The sequence below is a fragment of the Cygnus atratus genome, chromosome 1 (genome assembly GCF_013377495.2).
Source record: "Cygnus atratus isolate AKBS03 ecotype Queensland, Australia chromosome 1, CAtr_DNAZoo_HiC_assembly, whole genome shotgun sequence".
NCBI classification, from domain to species: domain Eukaryota; kingdom Metazoa; phylum Chordata; class Aves; order Anseriformes; family Anatidae; genus Cygnus; species Cygnus atratus.
The window spans coordinates 181,106,544-181,131,907 of record NC_066362.1 but is presented as its reverse complement, the minus strand read 5'-3'; the positions used below and the strand labels follow the sequence as shown (position 1 = coordinate 181,131,907).

The following is a 25,364-nucleotide window of genomic DNA, read 5'->3' as shown; positions in this document are numbered from 1 at the left end:
TGACATACACCTATTGTAAGAAAGGTAACAACAGTCTGCAGTTACACTAATAGATCAGAAAGTGGGAGCATTTCTTACTGAAGCCACCAGGAAATTTCAGTAAGCTAGCTGGTTGCAGAATTTTATAATAAAAGTGGATAGTTATATTCTCAGCTTTGTTTCCTTTAAGACAGCTTTATAAAGTCTTCATGCTGAGGGCTTTGGTCACTACCAGCAGAGTTTGAACAGTCATTAGTGTTTTCTTAAAAAGAAAAATAATTATCTTCCTTGAACCTGCATCAACAATGCTAAAGCTAATTAACTGGTCATTAACATTGACAGTGAGAAGAGGCTGCTTTTCATTTCAGACGCTGCTAAATGTACCTAAAATTGTATTTTCTTCAGATTACAGGGATGACTTGTGCTTCTTGTGTTCACAACATTGAATCCAAACTTATGAGAACAAATGGCATATTCTACGCCTCAGTTGCACTTGCTACTTGCAAAGCTCACATCCAGTTTGATCCTGAAATTACAGGACCTCGAGACATTATAAAAATAATTGAGGTAGGTAGGCTTTAGAGAAAAAAAAAGAACAATTATAAGGTGAAATTAAGAAGAAATAAAACAGCTGGTATTTGGGAAGTGTCACAGACTTTTGCAGATAATGTATGGTGTTTGCCATATGTGTATGGTCTTGCCTATGTGGTGAAGCTGCTGTGCTTCACAGAATTACATAGCATCCCAGGCTGTTGCTCTAAAAACACCCCCCAAAAATTACAAAAACCCCAAACTTTTAAAACCTCTGTCTGGTAAAAGTGCCTATATATCCATTCTGGCTGTTCTGTGTGTGGAATCAACAATTTCCAGTTGTTTCAGTGAAGTGTTACTTCAGAAGAAACTACTACTTTCTCTTGTCACTGGAAGAGACTGTAAAAGGAGTTTTGTAACAGCAGGGATAAAACCCTGTTCAAACCATGAGTATTAAACATCTCTGTATATGCTGGCATTTATTCCCATATTAATTCAGAGAGAAACTGTTTAAATCAAAACAGGATGTGATACAGCCTCTAAAGGAAAAAAAATCCTGGCTTATCAGTAACCGCAGAGATCATAAAATCTGCCATTATCATGGCCCAGGTGCCGACAAAGCTTTTTCTTTTTCTTTGGCAGAAGGGAAGAGAACTTGTATGAGCCACGCACAGAAAGTAGTCAGGAGAACAGCAGAGACTGTCTTCCTCTCGTATACTTAAGAGTACTTATTCAGAAAAAGCACTTTGTCTGTATAGCTGATGTGGCAGCAGTGGTTAACGTGTAAGTAGTAGACTGTTCAGGCTGGTAGAGTAGTTCTGTGAAGTACATTTTGCCACAGGAGCATCTGATAATGCAGCTATTAAGTTTACTTTTTTTTTTTTGAGGGTTGTGGGGGAGTGGTTGCAATGCAGTAGCTCACTGAAGCGTCAGGCAGAACTGGCTTTTTGCACCTTTGCTTTGTTCTGCAGTTAGCTTTGCAGGTTTAAACTGAATCTGGTAATCCTGATTTTCAGCTTCAGATGTATCTATGAACTGTACTGTTAACAAAATGAATCACAGAATGATTTGTGTTGGAAGGGACCTTAAAGATCACCCAGTCCCAACCCACTGCCGTGGGCAGGGACACCTCCCACCAGACCAGGTTGCCCAAAGCCCCATCCATCCTGGCCTTGAACACCTCCAGGGATGGGGCATCCACAGCTGCTCTGGGAAACCTCTGCCAGTGCCTCACTGCCCTCTGAGTGAAGAATTTCTTCCTAATGTCTAATCTAAACCTGCGCTTTTTTAGTTCAGAGCCATTCCCCCTCATCGTCTCGCTACACTCCCTGACAGAGTCCTTCCTATCTCTCCTGTAGGCCCCCTTCAGGCACTGGAAGGCTGCAATGAGGTCTCCCTGGAGCCTTCTCTTCTCCATGCTGAACAACCCCAACTCCCTCAGTCTGTCTTCATAGGAGAGGTGCTCCAGCCCTCTGATCATGTCATGGCCCTCCTCTGGACTCGTTCTAATGCATCCATGCTAGCAAGGTTTACTAGCCCAGAGACTTGTGTACATTTTTCCCTTCCTTTGTGGTGTTTTCTCTCTCTCATACTGATGCCAGTGGGGAGGAAAGTGTATAAAATACCTTTGAAGAGGAGGGCAGCAGAATTCCAGCTGTGGGAGATGCCCATGCTTAAGAAACCAGGATACTTACTGTATTATGATTTTTTCTGTGTATAGATAACAAAAGTCCTTTATAGTCCATGTTTTGAGTACTGGCTGATATATGATTTCACATTGGCAGGATCTGAAAATAAATAAGAAAATGACATTTATTAAATATGGAACAGTGTCCTTTTCTGACATTTCTTCTAAAAGCAGTGTCATTTAAGTATGTTACGAGTAATATAGCTAGTTTAATCAAAGCTAACTCATCTTCCCTCCCCTTTTAATAAAAAGGAAATTGGCTTTCATGCTTCTGTGTCTAGAAGAGTTCCAAATGCACATAACTTGGATCATAAAAAAGAAATACAGCAGTAAGTATTTCTCTTCCTCTCTCAGTAATGAGTGCATGTAGATCATCTCTTGTAATTCACCATCCTTACTTTCCCCAGTTAATTTAGCTTATCCTTGTATAAAGCATATTTAATTTTATGATTTGCTATTCGGTTTAGATACTTTCATTACTTTGATTAGCCTCAGTTCTTAACTGATAAAGCTCTGTACATTTAAATATGTAGGAGACACTGAAATTGTCCTGAAGTGTTGGATCCCAAATATCCCAAAGCTGTGTGTTTGTACAGCACTAATACCCTCGCTCTGCACTGTCATCATGGTGTTTGGCCTGGGTACTGTGGGGTGTGCCATGACCGGGGATTTACAGCTTCTACTTTTCAGGTGGAGGAAGTCTTTCTTGTGCAGCCTAGTGTTTGGTATCCCTGTCTTAATCCTAATGATTTATATGCTAATACCTGACGGCGGACACCATGGGTCTATGGTGCTGGAACAGAATCTCATTCCTGGATTATCTATATTAAATCTGCTCTTCTTTGTCCTGTGCACTTTTGTTCAGGTATGTCCAGAGCATTTCCTCAGGGTTTGCTTTTTATTCATCTGCCATTTACATAATCTGATCTGATAAAGACAGGAGACTGGAAGGGTTTAACGGATTATACCTTCACTCTTCTCTGTACCGCCTACATAGAATGAAGCGGGACTTTTCTGCAAAATGTCAATTCTGTAATTGCTCACAGCGCTTACTTCTGCCACGGTTTTGCCAGTTGCATTTCTAAGAGGGGAAAGTAATGTTAAACCAAATAAATACCTGATTGGTTGCAAACTGGTTGGGGAACTACGGGTAAATCCCTTCAACTTCTGTGCTTTGTTTATTTTGCATTTCTAGCAAAAGGGTGGTATTTAGCTGGCAGAGTTGTTTAGAGAGCAAGGAAGGGTGAGTGAGAGGATGACAAGGGAATCAACCTCCAAGTAGACAACTCTACTGAAGTTGCATCAATATAAAGCTCACGTGGGACAGCAATCCCTTCCCTTATCTACTGCATGTTCATAATTCTGTTATAGGGGGTATTATGTGCTCCTTGCTTTCACTGCTGTGATCTTAATACGAGTTTGTCCACGCTTATGCCAACAGTTTCTTGGTGGATGGTATTTTTACTTACAAGCTTACAAATCACTGAAGCACAAGACGGCCAATATGGATGTGCTCATCGTACTGGCCACAACGATTGCTTATGTGTATTCCTGTGTGATCCTCGTGGTGGCCATCATTGAAAAGGCAGAGAAAAGTCCTGTCACTTTCTTTGACACTCCTCCAATGCTGTTTGTATTCATTGCCCTTGGGAGATGGCTTGAACACATAGCAAAGGTAACTCATCTTCACACAAAATACTGTGCATTTATAATGAGAATAGAATAAAACTATTCGGATTAATTTGGAGTCAGATGTTTCTGATATTTGTGGTACTATGGTCATTTAGAGTTTGTGTATCATCATATTCAGTAGGCATCAACATTTATATATCTCAGTATGTCTTAACCATGTATCTTTGTTTCTTAGAGTAAGACCTCAGAAGCTCTTGCTAAACTTATATCTCTTCAAGCCACGGAAGCCACTGTGGTGACTCTTGGACCTGACCACTCTATCATCAGGTATTCATGACCAAAAAAACTCAGCCTAGGCTTGATGAGTTAATGTGAAAGCATTATTCTTTTGAAGCTGTTGGCCTAAATGATCTGTCTGTTCTACTTGTATCTTTTGCAGGGAGGAGCAAGTAGCTGTTGAACTGGTTCAAAGGGGTGATATTGTAAAAGTTGTTCCTGGTGGAAAGTTCCCTGTGGATGGAAAGGTCATTGAAGGCAGTTCTATGGCAGATGAGTCTCTCATTACTGGTAATTTCCCTTAAACTTTTGCAGGGATGTGAAATCTTCTGTAACATTTTCTTACAAGAAAAGAAAACAGCCCCAAACCAAAAGGTGTTGTCTTAATAGCTTCCCAGCTTAATGAACTCTGTGCCTGGGCTTTGTGAGCTTGAATCCAAATCCTGTGTCTGCATGCACCCTGAAAAAAAACAACAAAACAAAACAAACAAAAAAAAAAACAAAAGCATCTCAGCTCAGTTTGGTGACTTTTACTGATGTGTTGATGGTATGGATGGAGGCTAAACACTATTGTCATTATTACAGAGATATGTTGGCAGTTTCCCCAGGAATATATTGTAGAGATGGTACCTTTTCAGAACTTCTAAAGGGCAGTGGAGACATACAGCTGAAATACTGGGGTGTATATGCGTGGACATCAGACAGGGCTTCCAACAGGGACTTCCAAGTGGGCAAGGAGAGAGAAAGCAAGCCTCATGACGTGAGGCTCATTAAGGGTCATAGGACTTATTCACAGTTTCTGAAATTTTCATTTCATTTTGTTAATATAATAAGGATTTGTTTGATTGTGTAATTCTTATAAACAACTTAAAGGATCTGTAACTTTTACATTGTCATTGGCTTGGCTTGCTTGATGTAGTTATGTATTTCCTTTGCCTGGGGAGGAGGGACGCCCTTAATTTTAGGAGAACCAGTCCTTATCACTTACCTTAAGAACAGAAAATAAAGGTTTTGTAGGGATTCTTGGAGAGACAATGTGAGAATAGGAGCTTTGCCACAGAGATATCTTTTCTAGTCTGAAAATCGAGGGTGGAAGAAATGGAGACAGAATGTCTAAACTCCCATGGCTGTACAAAATATCAGTTGGAGAAATTTGTAGCAGTTCCTTTTAAGATCAATTTGTTCCTGGCCCTTTTGAGGGATGGCATACTGGAGGGTTAGGACTAAGAAACCTTACACTTCTTCCTCCATTATTGGTCTGACAAAAGGTCAGGACAAGTTGTAGCTCAGAGGTTCAGAGCAAAATGGCAAAGAGGGATTCTCATAATCCAGGTGTTCGGGCTCTTTTGTTCTGGGGAAAGGTGTAGGATTTCCATCCACCCCCAGCCTCTACAGTTGCTGGTGATTACTGCACCAAGCAGTGTAGTGTTTTTCAGGCAGCAGGCTGGATTTGTTAGAGGACTGATCAACTTTGTTGTGCTTTTGAAGATTAAACTGATTGTTGCCCAATTAATCAAATAAAGCCTTGCCCAAATTCCTTCAGTAATGAAGTGATTTATTAAAAAGCTGGGAAAGGAATGAGATGGCTGATGCTAACTTTACCTGCTGGGATAATAGTGCTAATTTTTTTTTTGGTTGAGGAAAGGAAAGAATGAAGCATAAGATCTAGTTTCTGACCCATTTGCTAAGCAGAATAACAGAAAACAGAGGTGGCTGAGCCATCTGTTTGTTGTACACTACTTCCACATTCTGTGGTTTGAGGAGCTGTGCTGTGTCTTCCTGTTCACAGTCCACAGGTTGTGATTTTTTTTTTTTAACCTCTGCTGGTGCCAAATGACAGTTTTTCATAAACATAATATACAGAGAAAATTTATCCTAAATCTTTTCTGTTACCTTAATAATCTGCGTTTTGGGTGCCCCAAAATTAACTATCTTCTCTCACAGTGGCCCTGTCCCTTTGGCTGTTTATTTTGTGATGCATTTCTTAGCCAAGATCCTCAGAAAGATTACTTCTCCTCCCACCTGTCTCAAAGTTCCAGTGAAGGCATGAGAAACCATGGCCTATTTTAGGAAAATCTGGGAGTAGAGACTGTAGATTTATACCAGGGCCCACTCAAATATCAGGATGCAGGCATCTGTACTGTGTGTGATGGAAAGGCACAACACTGGTGTTTGTAGGCTGGGGATTATGTTTCTGGAGGTAGGAGAATGAGAGCCCTGGATCTTAGGCAGGCTGAAAAGGAAGAGCCAGAGACGTCTGCTAAGGCATTTGCTGCAAAAATAAACCCAGAAGAAGGTTTATAGAAGTATGACACCACTTATACATATCTTCAGAAGACAGAGAAAGACAAGATGTGATTTCATGTCATTATTCAGCGTGCTGATTTTGCTAGCATGCAATGTGCTGTGTGCTAATGGATAAGTTCACTGTCATTAGAGGTGTTTGCACTGGTCTGGCACATTTATTCTTACTGTTTCTTTCCAGGGGAAGCCATGCCAGTCACTAAAAAGCCTGGGAGCACAGTGATCGCTGGTTCAATAAATGCGCATGGCTCAGTTCTTGTTAACGCAACCCATGTTGGTAACGATACCACTCTAGCACAGATTGTGAAATTGGTGGAAGAAGCTCAAATGTCAAAGGTAAAAGTAATAGAAAGTAAACCTTATTCACAGATTTTGATTAAATAAGAAAAAAGATTCTTTATTTTGACATATTTACACATTCAGCAAACTGTGTTTTTCCAGACTTCAAAAAAAGAATCAGATAAAGACTATTATTTTCATGAATTCTGCATATTTGTGTTTTGATCATAAACATGCAAATATCTCTTTTTCTTTTTGTAGGCACCTATCCAGCAACTGGCAGATAGGTTTAGTGGATATTTTGTTCCATTTATCATCATTATTTCTACAGTGACTTTGATAGTATGGATCACAATTGGTTTTATAAAATTTGATATCATTCAGAAATATTTTCCTGTAAGTAATTTCGTTAAGAGTTGGATTTTGTTGTTAGTGAAATCTCCCAATGAAATTAATATACCTTCTGTGTGTGTAGGGTTTGATGTTGTAACATGGCAAATGTTTTTGTACAGTGTGGTGTTTTCTACATGGAGTAGATAATTAAACTCATTAAAATATATTTGCGGGTATAAATATACCTGTGCTTTTAGCCCTTATTTCTGTGTTGGGTTCTTACAAACTGAAATTATTTAATCCTTCTGGATTAAACATTAAGCATTATCTATAACTGTATTGAAAGGCGCTGAGTCATTCCTGTTATGCTTGATATTTTGTTGGACATCCTGTTCCATGGCAGATAGTGGGTTTGGCTTTAGAAGGAAGGAGAGTTTCTCTTATCTTTAGGATGTGTATTGCTATGCTCAGCAACTGTGGCGATCCATGCACCTGGAAGTAGGGTTCTCCTTTGGTAGATTATGAAGGGAATGCCAGGAAGTTACAGTTGTCCAGGAGCCTGAGAGCAGGGTCACTCTGTCAAACCCCTTAACGTGAGGGGTAATTCTGCTGTATTGCTTAAATAGGTGGTGTCCAACAGAAAGTCCTGAAGCATATGTGTGCTTGAGCAGCAAGAAAGCCACAAAATAATGCCATAAACAATTCATAATATTGATGTTGCTCTACCATTACAGTAACAATAATAGATTGCTTTCCTCTGCTGGAGGTTTCTGGGTAAATGTGTGGGTTTTTTTTGAACTGGATATGATTGACTGCACTTGTGTTAACTTCTATCAGCAAACATGCATCTCTTTTTTTTCCCCTCTCTCTTGTAGGATCAGAACAAACACGCTACAAAAGCTGAACTGATACTGCGGTTTGCGTTTCAAACCTCAATCACTGTGCTGAGTATTGCATGCCCCTGTTCTTTAGGCTTGGCTACCCCAACAGCTGTGATGGTGGGCACAGGAGTTGCTGCGCAGAACGGTATTCTCATCAAAGGTGGAAAACCCCTGGAAATGGCACACAAGGTTAATAGTTCATTTGTACTTTCTGTAGCTTACCCAGCTGTTGCAACATAAAATACAATTTTGCAGGAAATCCCGTTGATCCAGAGAAAGACTACAGCATTTTCACTTCTTTTTTTTTTTCCCATTGGCAGCTGATCGTGAGGGTAAAGATGATGACCTTGACCTCCTTTCTCCACAATTCAAAGTAGTCACAGCAATGTGTTGAGAGCCAACAGTTTTTGCAGTCTAATGCCTATGAGGCTGCTAATGTTCTGCATGGCCTAGAGAGGTCTCTGGTTTTTGCATTCTCATCCATGAAAGCCTGATATCCCAGCACTTTTCTTATTTTCTCAGAGGGCTGCTGTGAAATGTGTATCTTGTTCATGATCGTGGTTTAAAATGTAAGATGTAAGAGAAAAGTGGAATGATCTGAAGTTGTTTTAGTTTAAAATGAAAAAAAAAGATGGAGGGGAGGCAGAAAAATCCTTTCAAAGGCAGAAAACTGATGAAAAGAGGAGGAGGAGAAAGAAGGATTTGACATGTCCAATGCCAGTAAAAAGAAGATTAGTTTAAACTATGCTATGGGAGACTAGATTGGACATAAACAGAATATTTTAAGTGAAAAGGATAGTAAGAATAAGTTAATCAGACTGATAATAATTTTTTTTTTTTTTACTGGACGTGGTAGGAAAGGCTAGAAGGCTCTTTATGAGGCTCTGCAAAATAAAACAAAAAAGCAACAAATAAAAAGCAACAACTACAAAAAAAACAGGAAAAATACTTCTAATTAGTGTTAGCTTGTTTTGTTTTGTTTTTAACTTTTGGATTACAGAGAAAAGTTGGGTCAGGGCTTGCAAAATTAGGTGACCTGTTGGATTCTGCAGGGTTGATGGGCTGGAATAGCTGAGAATGGAAATAGTGCTGACTTTAAGGGTTTTGGTTTGTGTGTTTCTCTGTCCCGTGTTTATTTTTCAAGATTAGAATTGACTTTAGCTTTGGGTTTCAATGTATGTGGGACTGTGTTTCTTGGTTCTTTGTGGATTCCTCAAGACCCACAGGTCTGGCTAATAAGTGATTGTTGAATTTGGTGAGGTTGGCTTTGGTTAGATCATTGTTTCTTGAATTTGTTGCAGTTTCTTGAATTCTCTCCCACCTGCTTTATCTCCAAACAACTTTGAATCCTCTTTCCTAAATGCTATTGTTAATCATTTGGAACAGCAGTTGTAAAAGCCCTCCTTGTATTGCATACCTCGTGGTAAAAGTGAGTAAGGTGCCATTACATGAATCCTGCATGGGAATACGTATACACACACACACAGACAAGTCCTGCAGTGACTGTGTTGTCTGAGATCCTGATACAGGTACAGCACGATACAGCAGCTATATGGGCAATGAATAAGAAGGCATAAAGAGTCCTATTGCACAGACAGTTCACAGTACAGGAATTCCTGGCTTTTGTAGGTTTATTCATCTTGGTTTGGTTACAGTAAACTGATTATTGATCTCTGTCCTGCATTTATGTGCCTAAAGCATGCAAGCATCCCTATGATCACACAGCTTAGGTGGTAACTGTGGTTTCTTTCTTGCAGATCAAGACTGTGATGTTTGATAAAACTGGGACCATCACTTGTGGAGTTCCTAAAGTGATGAGGGTACTTCTGCTGGGAGACACAGCTGTGCTCTCTCTGAAGAAGGTCCTGGCGGTGGTTGGCACTGCAGAAGCCAGCAGCGAGCATCCTTTAGGAGTGGCAGTCACTAAATACTGCAAAGAGGTACTTAGCCTTTCTGTTTCACCTCAGGCTTGAAGGGATCTACGTGAATGCAGCGATGTTGTGTGAAATGAGCAAGTTCCAGAGGGACCGGCCTCCCTGAAAAGTAACAGGCTGAAAAGCTGGCGCACTTTATGATTGTGCATCTTACTCTGGATGATACCTAGAAGGCATATTCTAAGCTTTGGTTTTCTGGTAATTCTATGGAGTCCTCAAGCAAGATCTTATGACGTTTTCCCAGAAATAACAGGAAAAAAAAGGATTGCAGAATATACGCAGGAAGAATGCTTATGTTTAAAATAGCATCATGAAGCAAATATATGTGGTGACATTTCACATATCACCTGATGGTAGTAGTCACTTCTATTAGTCACTTGCTTATCTGAATAGATTAAGCAAAAAGCTTTAAAACAAACGTGAATACTATCCTGTGATACGTGTGAATTTCACAAATGAATTAATAGATTACTCACGTTTTCACACGTGATCCTTAGAGGTCACTTACATATCGCATGTGTTCATCAAGTATTTCAGGAAGAATGAAGGCACAAATAGAAACCAACATAGGAAACCTGCTTTAAAAATAACCAACTTCTTGCTGCTAAGAAAAGTCACTGGGCTTCTTGTCATTAGTTGATGAATCTGAAACTTACTAATGATAGATCTTTCAGTCGTGAAATTTAGAAGTTAACATGTAAATTTAGAAGGAAAAAAAGAGTGTAGGTAGTGATTCAGTTGCCTCTTTTATATAAAACATTTTCTGTTTCCAAATTTGTCTTAGTTTCCCTGATACTTCTGTCATTGTCACATGCACCAATTATTACTGGCTTATGGTTATATGAATTCAAATGCTATACTGCTTGAAGGTATTCTTACCGTGTGCCTTATCTTGACATTGTAATGAGGTCACTGAAAGGTACACATAGTTCTGACTTCAAGTGATAAGCCAGAATAACTTGGTTATAAATGAATGAATTGCAAAGAGAATGGGAAAAAAAAAAACGATAGAGTCCTGGTGATCTATTTTCTCATCTTGAAGGTACTCACTGGCTTCTCCTTCACTCCACAAAAAAAAAACCAAAAAACCGTTTCCCTAGTAGAATCATCCACCAGATCAGCAGATCACAGGAATTAGATGCAGTTTTTCACTGTCCTTATATGTGTGTGTGTATATGCATAAGGGCTGATGCCACACAGCCACTTGTCTGTGAAGCTAACTAGAAGTTGCCTCTTTTCAGAGGCTGTATGGCTTGCTGTAGTATTTCTTTTTAGTTCCTAGTCTTGGCTGAGGTCATGAACCAAACTGTAACTTCTTTGCCTTTGAAAACCCCAGCACATCTAGAACATCCTTGTTTTAATTTCTGCACTATTGATGCTCTATGCTGCTTTAAGTCTTTGTCAAGAGGAAGAATAAAGTCTCTTTTTGGTGGGAGTTGTCTAATATTTGTACCACACGTTGACTGATGGTGAACTCTGCTTACATCTGCAGGAGCTTGGCACTCAGAGCCTGGGATACTGCACCAACTTCCAGGCAGTCCCAGGCTGTGGCATCAGCTGTAAAGTTGGCGGTGTTGAGGCCGTCCTGGGCATGGCCGAGGAGGGTCTGGGTGAGCGGGTCGCTAACAGGAGTATGGACAGCAGTGTTCCTCTGGAAGATAACACACTGATCGTGCTCTCTGAATCAGAAGGTACGTCTGCCCCCAAAGGGACTGCTGGTTGCAATGCAAGGGCTAATGAATCCTGCCAGACTAGGAACAGCAGAAAGATGGAGAGAGAGACAAAGAACACGAGGGACAAAAATACACCTTAATGAAAATTCAAACTCTCTTCTCCCCTACTCTCAATTGCTCTGGAGTTCAGAAACCTAATTAAGGATCTAGATGCTACAGTGCTGAGTACTCCAAAAGTCTGTACAATACATAGGCAATAAGCCGTAGTCAGCAAGGTCCCTTTTGGACAGAAGAATGGTCCAGCAGAGAATAAAATTTGACAATTAGCATGATCTTCTCACTTGAAGCAGTTACCTTTAACGTACGTTATCTTACTGCTACATTTATGTCCTACCTTTTAGTTCCGTAATAACTTGGACCTTTTGTTTTCTGTTTCAATATCTCTCAAGGCACTTAATTAAAAAACAAACAAACAAAAAAAAACCAAAACCATTCAGCAGATGCACAATAAAAGTTGCAGTGCCTAATGTTTTTGATTTAGCCAATACATTTATTTTTGTTTCAGGCTCTGTGAAAGGCACTTTGATCTTTGTTATTGTACAAGAGAAAGAATACATATTGAAAGCCTTCCTTAAGAAGCTCGTCAGTTCTCTGAAGACTGTGTATCTTCTGACGTTTTTGAGAAAGCTATTAGAAGAATTAAATAAAATAAGAACTTTAATCATCAGAACTGTGCCGTTTGTGAATGGTGTTGATGTAATATCTTCTCTCTTGCTTCAGATGGCTTTTGTGAAGTTGGATTGACTTCTTAATGAAGTGCTCTCCATACTGTTTCATTGTTTGTTAGAACAAAACTACTTTTTTTGTTACCAAAAATAGCCTTTATATTTGAAAGAAGTTGTTAGTTGTGAGAACAATGTGGCATGACATTTAGGAAATGTGCACACTGCACTTATCCAGAAAAACAATGCGAACTCACAAAGGCAAATATGTGCAAATACTTCCATTAAGTTCATGACGCAGTTCTGAGTATAAAAGGGCTCAGAAGTGAGTCTTGAAGGAGAAGAGTTTTATGAGGCTGTCATCAGGTAGTGGCTATGCATTTGGGTTTGGCCGTGACAGCAGCACTTCAAATAAGCCTCATTTCATTTGGTAAGCCCCGAGATGAAGTGTCTTGGATGTGGCCATTCCCAGTCAAAGACGCACACAAAAGAAAACCTCTGCAGAGTGTTTCAATAGCTAATGCAGCCTGAAACTGTCATTCTCAAACATAATGTCTCTGGCATGTCTCCTTTTTGTAAATTTCTCATTTTTCTTTTCTCTCCCCACAAAGGTCCATCAGCTTCCCATGTGTACTCGGTACTGATTGGAAATCGTGAGTGGATGCGACGCAATGGCTTGCATATTGCAAATGATGTAAATGATGCAATGACAGACCACGAAACGAAAGGACAGACTGCCATATTAGTGGCTATAGATGGTAACTGCTGTTCTTTGAAGAGACTTAATAAATGTCAAATGGTTCTACTGTGGAAGGGATAAAAACAAAGGGAACCAATTCATTGGTAACTTAGTGTCAAGAAACTACTACTACTTATTATTTTCAGTATTTATATAGTAATACAATATATATACTATATATATAATAATACAATTGTGATATTATAATATTACAATAACTTATAATGTTATAAATAATAATTATTACTTTCAGTGTTTAAAGATCTTGTTGGGTAATTTTTAATTTAAATATTCATTTCTGAACCTCCTGCTTCCAAAAAGCAGTGCTGGTGCAGGGTATGCAACCACAAACTGATGTCCCACCCTGACTTTACATCACTTAAGGATTTCAGGTTGACCCGTTGTGTTACTGATTTCAAAATACTTCATGAATAAACGTGGCAGTTCATTAGATTGTTCAAGTATAAAAGAAACACTAGATTAGACTAAATGAGATTTTCCAGAGGGCTTCTGTTCTGTGCTACACAGAAAGGGATCGTAGACAGTACCTTAACACGAGAAACTGCTGTAATGGTGATAGATTGCCAGTGCACCTGTGGTCTTGATTTGGGGCCTCTGATTTGATTAGTGAATATATAATCTTGATGTGCCCACAGAATATTTTTCAGAGGCCGTTGCATGTCTCCGCTGGGGCTCCATCAGGGTCCATCAAAATCAAATGCTGCAAATCAGGACCCTGATGTACACTTGGAGTTCCTATTATTGGTAGTGATAGTGACCAGAGGAACTGGGGACTAAAACCTTCTTAAGGCCTTGCTTTTGAAAAGGTAACACGCAGTGATAAAACAGCGTGGGATTTTTGTAAGTCGTGCAGAAAACACGGATATACCTTTCAGTCAATGTGTTGGAAGATAGGCACAACATTCCTGTAGAGAAGTAATTAATTGTAATAGAGGTCCAACCCTGGAAGATTAGGGGATATAAAAACACATACTCTGCATCCTGGAAGAATAGCTTCAGCATGTGACCTGGGCACAAAACTTTCTCTGGCCCACAATCATATTTGTCCATACCATAAAACCAATGAGTCAGGCATGTTTAAAAGCTACCCGCTTCTTTTCCCCTTCTTCCTGGTCCAAGAGTTTTATCAAAGGAATTTATTGTTAGGTTTGGAACAGATAAATTAGAGGGGTGTGTATATAAGTGTGTGTAAGAAAGGGGCCATAGCTTAGGAAACTTCAGATGGGGGAGTTCAGGCTTGTGAAAGCCGATATTGCTCGGAAAATGTTGCTTTATGAGCCACCGTGGTGTGATGGAGGGAAAGTCCTATTCTTTTGTTGCCCCTTTGCTTCCCACAGCTGTTTTTAATGCAGGATGTTTCTTTGTGAAGGTACCCTGTGTGGAATGATTGCGATAGCAGACACTGTCAAGCAGGAGGCAGCCCTTGCTGTGCACACACTGAAAAACATGGGAATAGACGTGGTGCTGATAACAGGAGACAACAGAAAAACTGCAAAAGCCATTGCTACTCAGGTACCTTTTTGTGTTTAAAAAAATGTGTGATGGACTTCCAAGGATCTGCTTATTCCAGTGGATTGGGAGTAAGCAATCAGAGTTTCCATGGATGTGTTAAAGAAAGATTAACTTCTGTTGAGCTGGACTGAAAATCAGGGGAAGTCGTATGGCATAGTAAAGCCCAGTGACTGCATTAGAATCTCAGTGAAGAGAAGCATTCAGTACTTCTCCAGGGGCACAGAGTTCCTTGCAGGAACTAGTCCATTACTGAACTGAAGCCTCCTGCTTCCCTCCACTGAAGGGCAGTCATGTTTCGTTAGTGATGAAGGAAAGTGCCTTTAAGGTCCAGTGCTGTCCCCAGTATAAGGGAAGTTGGGATTTGGAAGTTGGGATCATATTTTAATTCACTCTTTCACCTTTTGCGTTCAGTTGTTTTGAAGTGCTTTCCCACCCCACCTTTCTTTGTTAAGGGAAGAAGTTTTTCAGAAACAGACTTTGATTTATGGCTCCGGGCACTCAGGTGAAGTTTTCAAATGAGCTTAGTCTGTGCCAACTTAACATTTTCACTGAAATTTTGTCACTTACTTCCTTTCCAATGGAAAAATGGGGGAGCCACTTTTAAAATGTTACATTTTGAAAGGTAAAAAGCTGACTTCTACCTCTTGTAGTGAAAAGCTGATCTCTACCTCATGAGGCAGCCCAACCAGGGGTATTATCACGGCCCTCTTTAGTACACCCACCTCTGTTCTTCAACTGCAGCACTAAGCTATTGGTTAAGCACCTCCAGGTTAGTGGAGGTGTGGACGGGTAAACTCACCCAGCCATCTGCTTTATTTTCAGTTTCCCTGAGACCTGCATATTTATGTTAACATTTGTTTTCCCTAGTGTAAGTGCCTGATTGTATACGACTTCTATGCGCGTTTCCCTAAAACTTTTAGTGGTGCATATCCATCAAGCAGCATGATTAGCTGAAAACTGTCTGTTTTAGCCATCAAACCCTTACTTGCCAGGGCAGTAGAGCTTCAGGAGCCCTATGAGGCACGATGCCAAGGGCAGTGCATGGTTTGCCAGCCTCTCTGCAGTGATGATGAAGAGGACTGTAATCAATCCCTTTCTTACACCAAAGGCATGTTGCTCGTTAGCTTTCTATGCCGCTTGCAAGTGTTGCCTTGGACCAGAATTAGTTTGGGTGATCTTCCTTTGTTTGCTTTTCCCTTTGGCATGAAGAATATCACCAACAAGCATGTGTTTCTTTCTTTGTATGTAGGTTGGGATCAAAAAAGTATTCGCTGAAGTTCTTCCTTCTCACAAGGTTGCAAAGGTCCAGGAGCTCCAAAATGAGAGGAGGAAGGTTGCAATGGTTGGTGATGGAGTCAATGATTCCCCTGCACTAGCCAGGGCCGACATTGGAATTGCGATTGGAACAGGCACTGATGTTGCCATTGAAGCAGCAGATGTTGTTCTTATCCGAGTGAGTACTACAGTTTTGACCTGTCTTCTTTCATCACTTTGTTGCTCTTCTTTTTAGCTCGATATTCTGAAGAAAGCATGTGGAAACCTTTCAATGCTTTTCTGTCTTGCAGAACAACTTGCTAGATGTTGTTGCCAGTATTCACTTATCAAAGAGAACAGTACGAAGGATACGGATAAATCTGATTCTTGCCTTAATTTATAATCTGCTTGGAATACCAATAGCAGCAGGTGGGTGCCTGCTGGAGCTCAGCCTGAGGAAGACAGCAGCACAGTTGAGCTCTGTGGTACCTCTTGCAGGATTTCCTGCTCTAGCAGCTGAAGAGAGGTTCCTGAAGCATCTAAACGTTGGCAGAGGGAGGACAAAATATCTATGTACATTTATATTAATGCTGGTAGAAGTCGTCTATATGCTCCAAATTTTAAGTTCTTATTAATGAATTCTTGTATGTTAAAATAAAAAAAAATAAAAAGCTCTTATTTTACATAGCAGTACTTGGGGATCAGTTTTAGTAAATGCTAAACCAGCTCTAATGAGAGAGATCATCCCATTTCTTGGTGCTTCCTCTTCTATTCAGCCTGGATTGCACGTTTTTTCTCGTACTATTTAGATTCTCTCTGCTTCTGTCAGACATCTTCTCATGCTCCAAATTCCTACTTAAAACTTACTTTCAGCAGTTCTCTTTCTCTTTTTCTTTGTCAGTAAGTTCTCCCTCATTTGCCTGGCCTGTTGCTTTGTCTTTCTATTGCTTTTGCTTTTTTTCATACGTGCAGAAGGGACAAGTAGTCTTACCTTGTGGCTGCAGTCTTGTAGCTGAATTTGTGCAAAAACCATCCCTTGCAACTGAAGGGACATATTTAAAACTAAGTAAGTAAATACATGTTTATCTATTTGTGTTTCTAGAGGTCTCAGTAAGTCACGTTGCTCTGTTCTGTGATATGCAGGGACAGAAATGTTTGCAGTGGGACAAGCTGTCCAGGCTGACGTCAATATGCTCTTTTCCTAGGTGTGTTCATGCCCGTTGGCCTCGTGCTTCAGCCTTGGATGGGATCAGCTGCAATGGCAGCTTCCTCTGTGTCCGTCGTGCTGTCCTCCCTGCAGCTGAAATGGCAAGTTGGCTTACACTGAGCAACTGGGGAGCTGTCGGCAGCGCTGCTGCTGGCACTCGAACGAGAGAGTAGTTTGGGCTTTGTATACCTAAAAACACCTGACAGCCCTTTAGCATGGGGATGTTCTGTCTAATTCTTGGCTCCAAAAGAGATGGATGTCACTATCGTGAACACACCTGGACTAAGACTATATTGAGTGTTCTTTAATTATCAGCTAAAATAGCGAGTGGATGCCACAAGGGCGGCTGTGTTGGAGATTGTGAACCAAGTTCAGTACCAAGGGAGGTAATGATCGGTGCTGTTCTTGTTGTGAATATCAACTGAACAAATAATTCAAATGGGAGTTCTCCATAAAGTAGCAGTAAATGATTTTTTGAAAGACTTGCACCTGTTTTTATTATTTAGTCTTTTTAATTTAGCCAAGGAGAAAAAGAGAAGCAAAGTACATTTACTCTTTTGACCTTTGCAACTGGTGAAAGCATCCTACTTTTATTTTATTGGAAGTGAATGACTTTTTGAAATATAACAAGATTTTTCAAATTCTATTAACTTTATATTCTACATTTTTTGGGTGCAGTTGCAATGGACCTACTTTTAAGAGCTTTGTGAACAAGCATCTTTTTAAAATCAGAATTTTTGGAGTTTCTAAAATTAGTCCAAACCTTCAAAGATTTCTACTGTAGCTTGGGTCTTCTGTAGTGTACAGTGTAGTGTCAACTGATGTAGGAAGTCTGTTAGTGCATCATGATTCTGATCCTGTGAATGCTCAATGAGATCACGGTCTTGAAGAAAAACCTCATTTTGAGAGACCTTCTCGTTTACTGTTTGAACTCTCGCAATGCCTTGTGACCACTGCTCTTAGCCATTAATATTTTATCTAAAGTGCAGGTAGCAATCAGGTTATCAGAAGTTTCTGATTTATTGTAATGCCAAAGTCACTTCCACACATTGACCTCTTGATACTAAATGTCTTTTCTCTCTCTCTTCTTAGTTATAAGAAGCCAGACACAGAAAGTTATGAGGCACAAGCTCAAGGCCGCATGAAGCCACTTACTCCTTCCCAAATCAGTGTTCACATTGGAATGGATGATAGGAGGAGGGATTCATCCAGACCAGCTCCATGGGATCAGATTAGTCAAGTGTCACTCTCTTCCTTGACTTCAGACAAGCTGCCCAGACATAATGGCTTTTTTGAGGAGGAAGGGGACAAGTGGTCGCTGCTCATGAACGGAAGAGATGAAGAACAGTACATCTGAAGCACTGTGTTCTTAGTGCAGCAGGAAACATTCCAGTGACGAGAGGAACTGAGTTATGGCATCAAGATCTTCAAGGTTATAAGTGAAGCTATTCCTTCAGCTCACAAAATGATTGCAACTCAGTCTGGTGTTGGGTTGTATGGACTGTGGATTCCTTCAGGTCACCAGTTACGTCCAGTCGCTGAAAGAATCTGGGGCTCTGTAGTGAACTGGCTCCTTTGCACACAGCAAACAGTGAAATAATGTAAAATTGTAATTTCAGAGTTGAATGGAGTTTCTCTCTTCTGGACTGTTCGCTGGGCACCAAATTTCATACTTTTCACTCTTTCTAACTTTATTCTTTAAAGAGTATATGAAGCAAAAATATTTTCAGAGCTTCCAAATACTAGTTTCAGTGTCGAAGTGAAAATATCCGTGGCATAAGGAGCTCTGTGGTTGGAAGCTGTATTTTTAAGCAGAATCCTAACTAGTCACATCACTGTGAGAGCACTTTATACTTAGGATTCGTGTGCATCTTATTGGACCAAAAATGCTTCAGTGTTTCACTGACTAAAACTCTCTGAAATGTCCATGTTAGACTTTCACTTGCTTTCAAATATCCACATCCTTTTGGTGCACATTTCCACTGCTAAACTTGTTCAGTGATTCCCACTGCTCTCCTAGGTTTTCTCTTTTGCTCCACATCAGCTCTTTTTTCCCCTTTCTTCACACAAGATATCTTCTCTGACTTCTTACTATGTTTACAGATATTCCTGTTTGGGACAAACTCTTTATAGTCACTAGGAATATTCCATTCTTAATGCAATTCCTGGTCCAAGTTAGCGCAGTATTTTCCTGTGGATACCTTGCAGGATCCTTTGAAGTCCCAGACAATTGGACAGTTGGCTGGCTCTTCCCTCTGAGTGAAGAATTTATATCAGCGTGAGTGAAGGAGGTATTTACCATGGAGTGACTGAAAGCAGGACTAGGTCTAATGTTGGTTCATTGCATGTTAACTCCAGTTTGCGTGTTGATTAAAGTGGAGTCTAAAGGTTAAATGGGACGTGGTGGAAAAGCGGCCCTAAAATGTTGGACTTCTACTTGCCATTGTATAATTTACTGTTTCTGATGACAGAAGGGCTTGAACTAAAACGGTCTGTAATAGCTTGAATTTTAATGTAAATGGGTTTTCATGTTTTGAATTGGTTTTAATTTTCATCTTTTCTCTAGTTTAGTAAGAAATGAAGGTGCTGAACAAACGTTTTTCACTTTAACGTCTTTACCAAAGCTGGCAGTAACTTTGTCACTCTGAATGTCAAATTCATCCCTTAACACCTTTTGGAGTCAGTCAGGGCAATCGACTGCTTCAGTGCACTGAATCTGGTCCCATGGTGCTGTACTGCTGGACTGTGGGACTCTGAAGTAAGCAGACCAGAGTTTTATGGTCTGATCTAAAAGGTGAAAGGACAGATATTACCATGCCGAGCAATGTGAAATAAGCATTTAATTTCACTGACCTATATATAGGACTGTTTCCAACGGGGGTTCATATCCCGCTCCTCCTAATTTCTTTTTGTTTTTACAAGTCAGGAAAGAGACTGTTCCTAAAGCATCAGGCAGGTCTTCCTATTCTCTCTTCCTCTTAATATTATTTTTGAGCTGTCCTTAGAAAACATCAACAGCATTGTCTTAAATACAAATACAAATCAGTTTTAAAACTGTAAAATCTCTTTATATGTGCAGAGATTACTTTCACAGCGTGCACTTTTCAAACATGCCACAGGTGCCTACAGACGGCCCTGTGGGGAAGGTGGTCTACTGTTTCACTATGTTGTGTTTCCTTACCAGTGCTTACAGTAAAAATTTGGTGTTTTTTTAAACAAACATCTGTGTGTCTTGGTGGTTGTTGTTGCTGTTTTTTGTAGGGGTGCACCAAAAAAAAAAAGTGTAAGCAGTAACTGTTGGACTGCAGGATGCATATGCAAGATGTCCCTGCCAATGAGCATTTGGTTTGTGACATGTTGTGCAAAAGTGCTTCAGTGTGACTCAGCGTGCTTCCCATGGACAAAAGGAAACCCAAGAAATTCAGCCAATCAGTCTGTTGGGTCACATCTTTGTGCTGTTTGAAGTTGCAAGAAGTTCTCTGATACACTGCAGCAGAACTAAGGCTAACTTGATTATATGGTTGACTTGATCACCACTTTTTGGAACTTCAGACCAGTCTGCTGGCTAGATTAGTCTACTGCTTGTTAAAGCAACACATCTGAAAAACAGTTTAAGCCAAAGATCATATTCTACACACATTCAAAATTACCATGTACTTGGGTAAGAGAGATTTTGTGGCTGATTAGAGTGACTGCTTTGAGATCTAGTTCAGGCAGAGTAAGCAGGGAAAAAGACAATTATACTGTGCATTGAGGCAGGTTAGGTTGTAAGCAGGCTGAAGGGTGGAATTAGAATTCCAAATTGTCCTGAGAAATTGGACAGGACTGACAAATGTTGCAGAGAGGACAGAGAGGAATTAAAGGTCAGCTTGGCAGGAAAAGGTCAAGTAGTTGACTCACATTTGTTTTGTGACCCATTCTAGCAGCGCTGCGGTGCTGCAGTGTGGACACATACACAGAGGTGTGTAACAGTTGTCATCTACGTGACATAAAACAACTCTGGTGAGGTATCAGCTGAAGCAGCAGGTCTGGTTTTGTATGCCATGCTTGTTAGGAAATGTAGACAGTTCAGAAAAGAGCAATGAGATTTACAAGGAGTCTAGAAAACATGGGAACATAAGTACCTGAGAATAAGAAATGTAAGCAGATTGAAAGAGTTTGAGTAGGTTTGCCAACAGCATTCCTAAAGGAACTACATGTCTTCAAATACAAGAAGAACAATTTGGTCCTTTCATCATTTCAGGTTTGTGCTCAAGGTGGATAGAAGAAGAAATAATAGGCTTATTGAATCAAGGAGGATTTAGATCAGTGGCTAAGGAGGAACTGTCTAGCAGGGAAGAGATTGTCAAGAGGGGCTCTTTGGCCATGTGTGGCAGTCAGGCTCATACCTGTTGAAAATGCTTTAGCCAGAGGTGAATCCTGAATCCTGCTTTGGGGCCAGGTGACTGCTTGGACAACCTCTTGACGTGGTCTCCAGCTGTGCTTTCTCTCATTTCTGTGGAAGGAAAATGAGCTGGCACATCATCAGAAGAGAGGACTCTGAACAGAACACACTATCCTGCTCTCAAGAGGTGCCAAAGGACTGGAAGAAAGACTAGCTTTGACTTTATTTAATGTATTCTGACATTTATTTAATGACATTTATTTGATGCATTCATAAACTGGGCAATAGGTACAGATTTTGTAACTGTATTTGCATAGTGTCTTAAACTGTAAACTGCTGTGAGACTTGCCTGTTAGACTGTAAGGAAGTTAGACTCGTTACATGTAGGCAAGAAAAACAAATTTAAGTGCAAGTCCTGACACTCCTGATCCTATGCTCTTGTTAAATCTGAGCTGACTCGCTGGAGGGGTGTACAAGGCATAGGACAGTATCTGCATTTCTGCATTACACACAGAAGCTTTCCCTGTCCTCAGCAGAGCGATCTGCCTGCAGAGCCCTGGCACAGCGCAGTGCTGGCCCCAAACTGGTGCTCTGCTGGAGTTCCCCTGGCATGACTCAAATGCTACAGATCTGAGCCTAAAAGTTGATTTATCTGATGATACACATAGGAATGTCGCAGCCATACTGGAGGGGTGACATTGTTTTCTTTAAATCTTGACTGCTGTTTAGTTATTTTGCCCTGGAAAAAGTAGTGAGTCTTTGTCCGTATGTGTATTTATATATATATTTATGAACACAGAAGACATCTAAAGGATAAGATCTTTTGCTTTGGTTTCCACGTGATTCTTAGTGCAGCAGATCAGGAGTAGTGTTTCAGTGATGCTTTCCAACCATTTTCATTCTCATGCTATTGTTTCGCATAAGAACGTTGGTGCTAAGTTCACCGAAAAGAAACGATTCCCTTTGTTTGATTTCCTCCTCCCTCCGTGTGTTCCAAGCAAAAGAACCGCCTGATTTCTATGCAGGCTGATTGCATCCTCTCTGTGACTAAACAGTCTTAGAGAGATTGTATTTTCTCTGAATAGGCTTGTGCGTGAAGAAAACAAATGAGTAGGTGGTGACATAATACGGTGGAGTGCAGGATGGTAAATGAGATAACACTGAAATGTCCGGTTTAATTTCCTTTACTAAGATGCCACCAACAAGCATGCTGGTTTTCAGTGGAAACCATTTGAGAGCCACAAGAAAAGAAGAAGTGGTGAAGGGCAAAGCATCCCGCTCACATGTGACTCCCAGACAGGTACAAAGGCAGGAGGAGGGAGATGATTCCTCTCCTTGTCTCGAGTTAAAAGCAACGGGGTTTTGCAGGCAAGCACAGCCCAGCTGCAGGCTCTCTGTGCAATGATCTGATTTTCACAAGCTGTTTATGCACAAAAGGATGATTTCTGATGTTTCCCCTGGTGCTGCAGGTAAAGGGGAGGGGATTTTGCATGAGGAGGTGAGATTTTGTTTCCTCACTTGGGCATTCAGCTGCCCCAGGCTAAGGCAACTCCCCTGGGAGATGTGTGCTGGTTATTATCAGTTAGTGCTGGTGAGTGCAGCAGCCCCTGGCTGGGGCTGTGCCACCTGGCAGCCAGCACCCCACCTCGCAGGGGACCACGAGATGTCACTGCAGGCTTGGCCCAAGCCAGAGAATCCCGTTAATCTGCAAAGCATCTGAAAATCCAGTGCAGTCAGTGCTCATTGTCTCATTAGCCACGAGGGGAAGGAAAATGCAAAGGGGGCAGTTTAAGTCAAAGAATACAGCGTGCCTAAAATTTTGGGTTGGCTTGACATTATCTAGCTGGGGAACAGAAGATTTCAGGCAGGCATTTATTTGCACTGAGCTCTGAATTGCTACCTTGTTTGTATTATTTGACAGCTAAGTGATTCCTGAGCTCCACACGTGCTGTCTGCTAAAATTATTGTTAGCTTTCTTTTCTTTTTTCCCTTTGACAAGCTGAAATGTAAGGAGACGAGCAGTGCTGCAGGAAGGCTGAGCGTCCTGTCCCTGGCTGCATGCTCAGCACCAACCCACGCCTTTAGGCAGAAGTTTAAGCTCCCCAGGTACCCGAGGGTGCAAGACTTCTTGTTTGGTTGGCTTTTGTTTTCAGCAGAATCATAATCTGGGCGAAGTCACACTGTAGGAGAGCACCAAAGCCCAAATGTAAATCCTTTTGAAATCAATCAGTGATTGACTGTCAATCCTTCTGTCAATCCTTTTGAATAAGAGGCACGTGCTCAACGCTCCTCTGAACCATAGCTGCACATCTCATGACAGTTATCACACAAATGCAGGCATAAATTGGAATATTTGAGGCCTCCAAACACTTACAGAACTATCCAAAATCCAAATGACTTTTCTAAAAAGCAAATACATGATCTGGGTTTGAAAGCAGTTCACTGAATTACTTGTCCTTCACTGTCACCTCTTTTTACCATGAACACAGTGTGGGACACGTCTGGCCACTGGCAAGTGCCAACTGTTGTGAAAAGCCACTGTCACGAAGTGCTGTAGCTCTTTGCTGTTATTTCAGCCCTCTTAACCCAGCTCTCCTCCATCCCTTGACACTGCCTGCTGAAGAGGAAGAGGAGCTGTCCCCAGGCAATGCAGCACCACGGGGCAACCATCTGAGAGAAGCTCACCAAGGGTGCTTTGGGGATGGATACACACGGTTGATAGCATCACCCAAGCCTCCATTGCTACAGGATGGTTGGTGTTAGCTTTTCTTAAAGCAAGTTGCTTTAAAATTCACATTTTTCTCTCTGCTTCTATTATATTTTTAGACATTTCTGCTCTTTGGGGCAATGCGTTGCCATGCCCTGTCCCCATCGGGCTATCAGCAGGCAGGAGGCTTCCTTCTGCTCTCCTGTTGAGACCTCCTCCAGCACAGTACCCTTATTATGTTAATAAGAAAGCAGATTTTAATTGCATCTGATGAGGAGTCTGCTCTTCCCTATACCTTCACCATGCTCAAGCCTGTGGATTTAATTAGGTCCCTTGGGGGACACGGCGTGACCCTCTTAAATTCCCGGTGTGTCAATGGGGTGGTTTTTAGGGCTAAGCATCTCCAGTAGGAAGGGCAGGGGACTTTGGGTTTGCAGGGAAGGTTGGGTGCTTTAGTACAGGGTGTTGTGGAGGCTTTCCTGGCAGGAAGAGAGGCCCGGCTGTGCACGGGTCACACCCCCAGCATGGTCTCGTCCCTTGCAAGGGTTAATGTTATTCTGAGACACCTCTGCATTGCAGTTGCAAACCCGAGAGGCTGGGAGCAACCTGCCGAACAGGAAGCGGCTCATTAAGCCCATACTGTCACTGATTCATACGGGAGCGCGGAGACAATATAATTACTGTAATTATGTCAGGTACTTGCTGCAGAGTTGCCATTTGTGTCGGGAATTTTATCCTCTCTGTATGGCAGGAGGATTAAAAAAAACCAACCTATACAGCTGCCAATATATTCGTGCCACAAGTAACTTACTCAGAGGCTGTCGTTTGATTGTTCTGCTTGCAGAAAATGAAGGTTGAGCCTTCTCCATCTTAGGGATGAAGCAGTGGTAGGGAAGGAAGGCTTCTGGGTAGTGTGTTGCTTTCCTCATGCCAAGGAGGGAGGCAGATTTTGGCTGCAAAGGTGACCTGGCCAATGCCACCCTGGCCAAGGTCAAGTTGCAGTAAGAAAGTCTACACCAGCGGCATTTGTGCTAAACAATTTGGACAAATATAAGGCGGTAGAAATATGGGCTTGCTCTTGAGCAATCGTCAAAGTAATGAGAGAAAGCCCTGAGATAAAGGGGCTTCACAGCAATAAGATAGCAAACCTTTTCCACGAGGAAAGCATTGATTGTATTTTGCATGAGGCTGAACCACGGAAGGGGTTGAGTGACCTGAGCAGTGCCTGCCCCAGCAGGGAGCAGACGTTTTGTGCTACAGCCCTGCCTTGTTCTCACAATTGCTTGGCTAGTTTGTAAAAATAAAAATA

General features: G+C 41.2%; 1 protein-coding gene across 3 annotated transcripts in view; it reads left to right on the top strand.

Moving 5' to 3' along the window:
• ATP7B (ATPase copper transporting beta) overlaps positions 1–20,177 on the top strand; it is a 45,991-nt gene extending 25,814 nt beyond the window's left edge. For 2 of the 3 annotated variants that reach the window (XM_050714572.1, XM_035542589.2), the window contains 17 exons: positions 385–546; positions 2,450–2,526; positions 2,888–3,062; positions 3,639–3,872; positions 4,065–4,156; positions 4,269–4,396; positions 6,591–6,745; positions 6,950–7,084; positions 7,897–8,091; positions 9,660–9,842; positions 11,329–11,527; positions 12,843–12,989; positions 14,361–14,503; positions 15,753–15,956; positions 16,069–16,186; positions 16,963–17,065; positions 18,057–20,171. In XM_050714572.1, coding sequence (XP_050570529.1) covers positions 385–546; positions 2,450–2,526; positions 2,888–3,062; positions 3,639–3,872; positions 4,065–4,156; positions 4,269–4,396; positions 6,591–6,745; positions 6,950–7,084; positions 7,897–8,091; positions 9,660–9,842; positions 11,329–11,527; positions 12,843–12,989; positions 14,361–14,503; positions 15,753–15,956; positions 16,069–16,186; positions 16,963–17,065; positions 18,057–18,321 — 2,715 coding nt within the window. In that variant the 3' untranslated portion in view covers positions 18,322–20,171. Of the gene's footprint in view, positions 1–384; positions 547–2,449; positions 2,527–2,887; positions 3,063–3,638; positions 3,873–4,064; positions 4,157–4,268; positions 4,397–6,590; positions 6,746–6,949; positions 7,085–7,896; positions 8,092–9,659; positions 9,843–11,328; positions 11,528–12,842; positions 12,990–14,360; positions 14,504–15,752; positions 15,957–16,068; positions 16,187–16,962; positions 17,066–18,056 lie in introns of all 3 variants that reach the window. The other variant, XM_035542588.2, reaches the window with a different exon arrangement.
• The last annotated feature ends 5,187 nt before the right edge of the window (positions 20,178–25,364 follow it).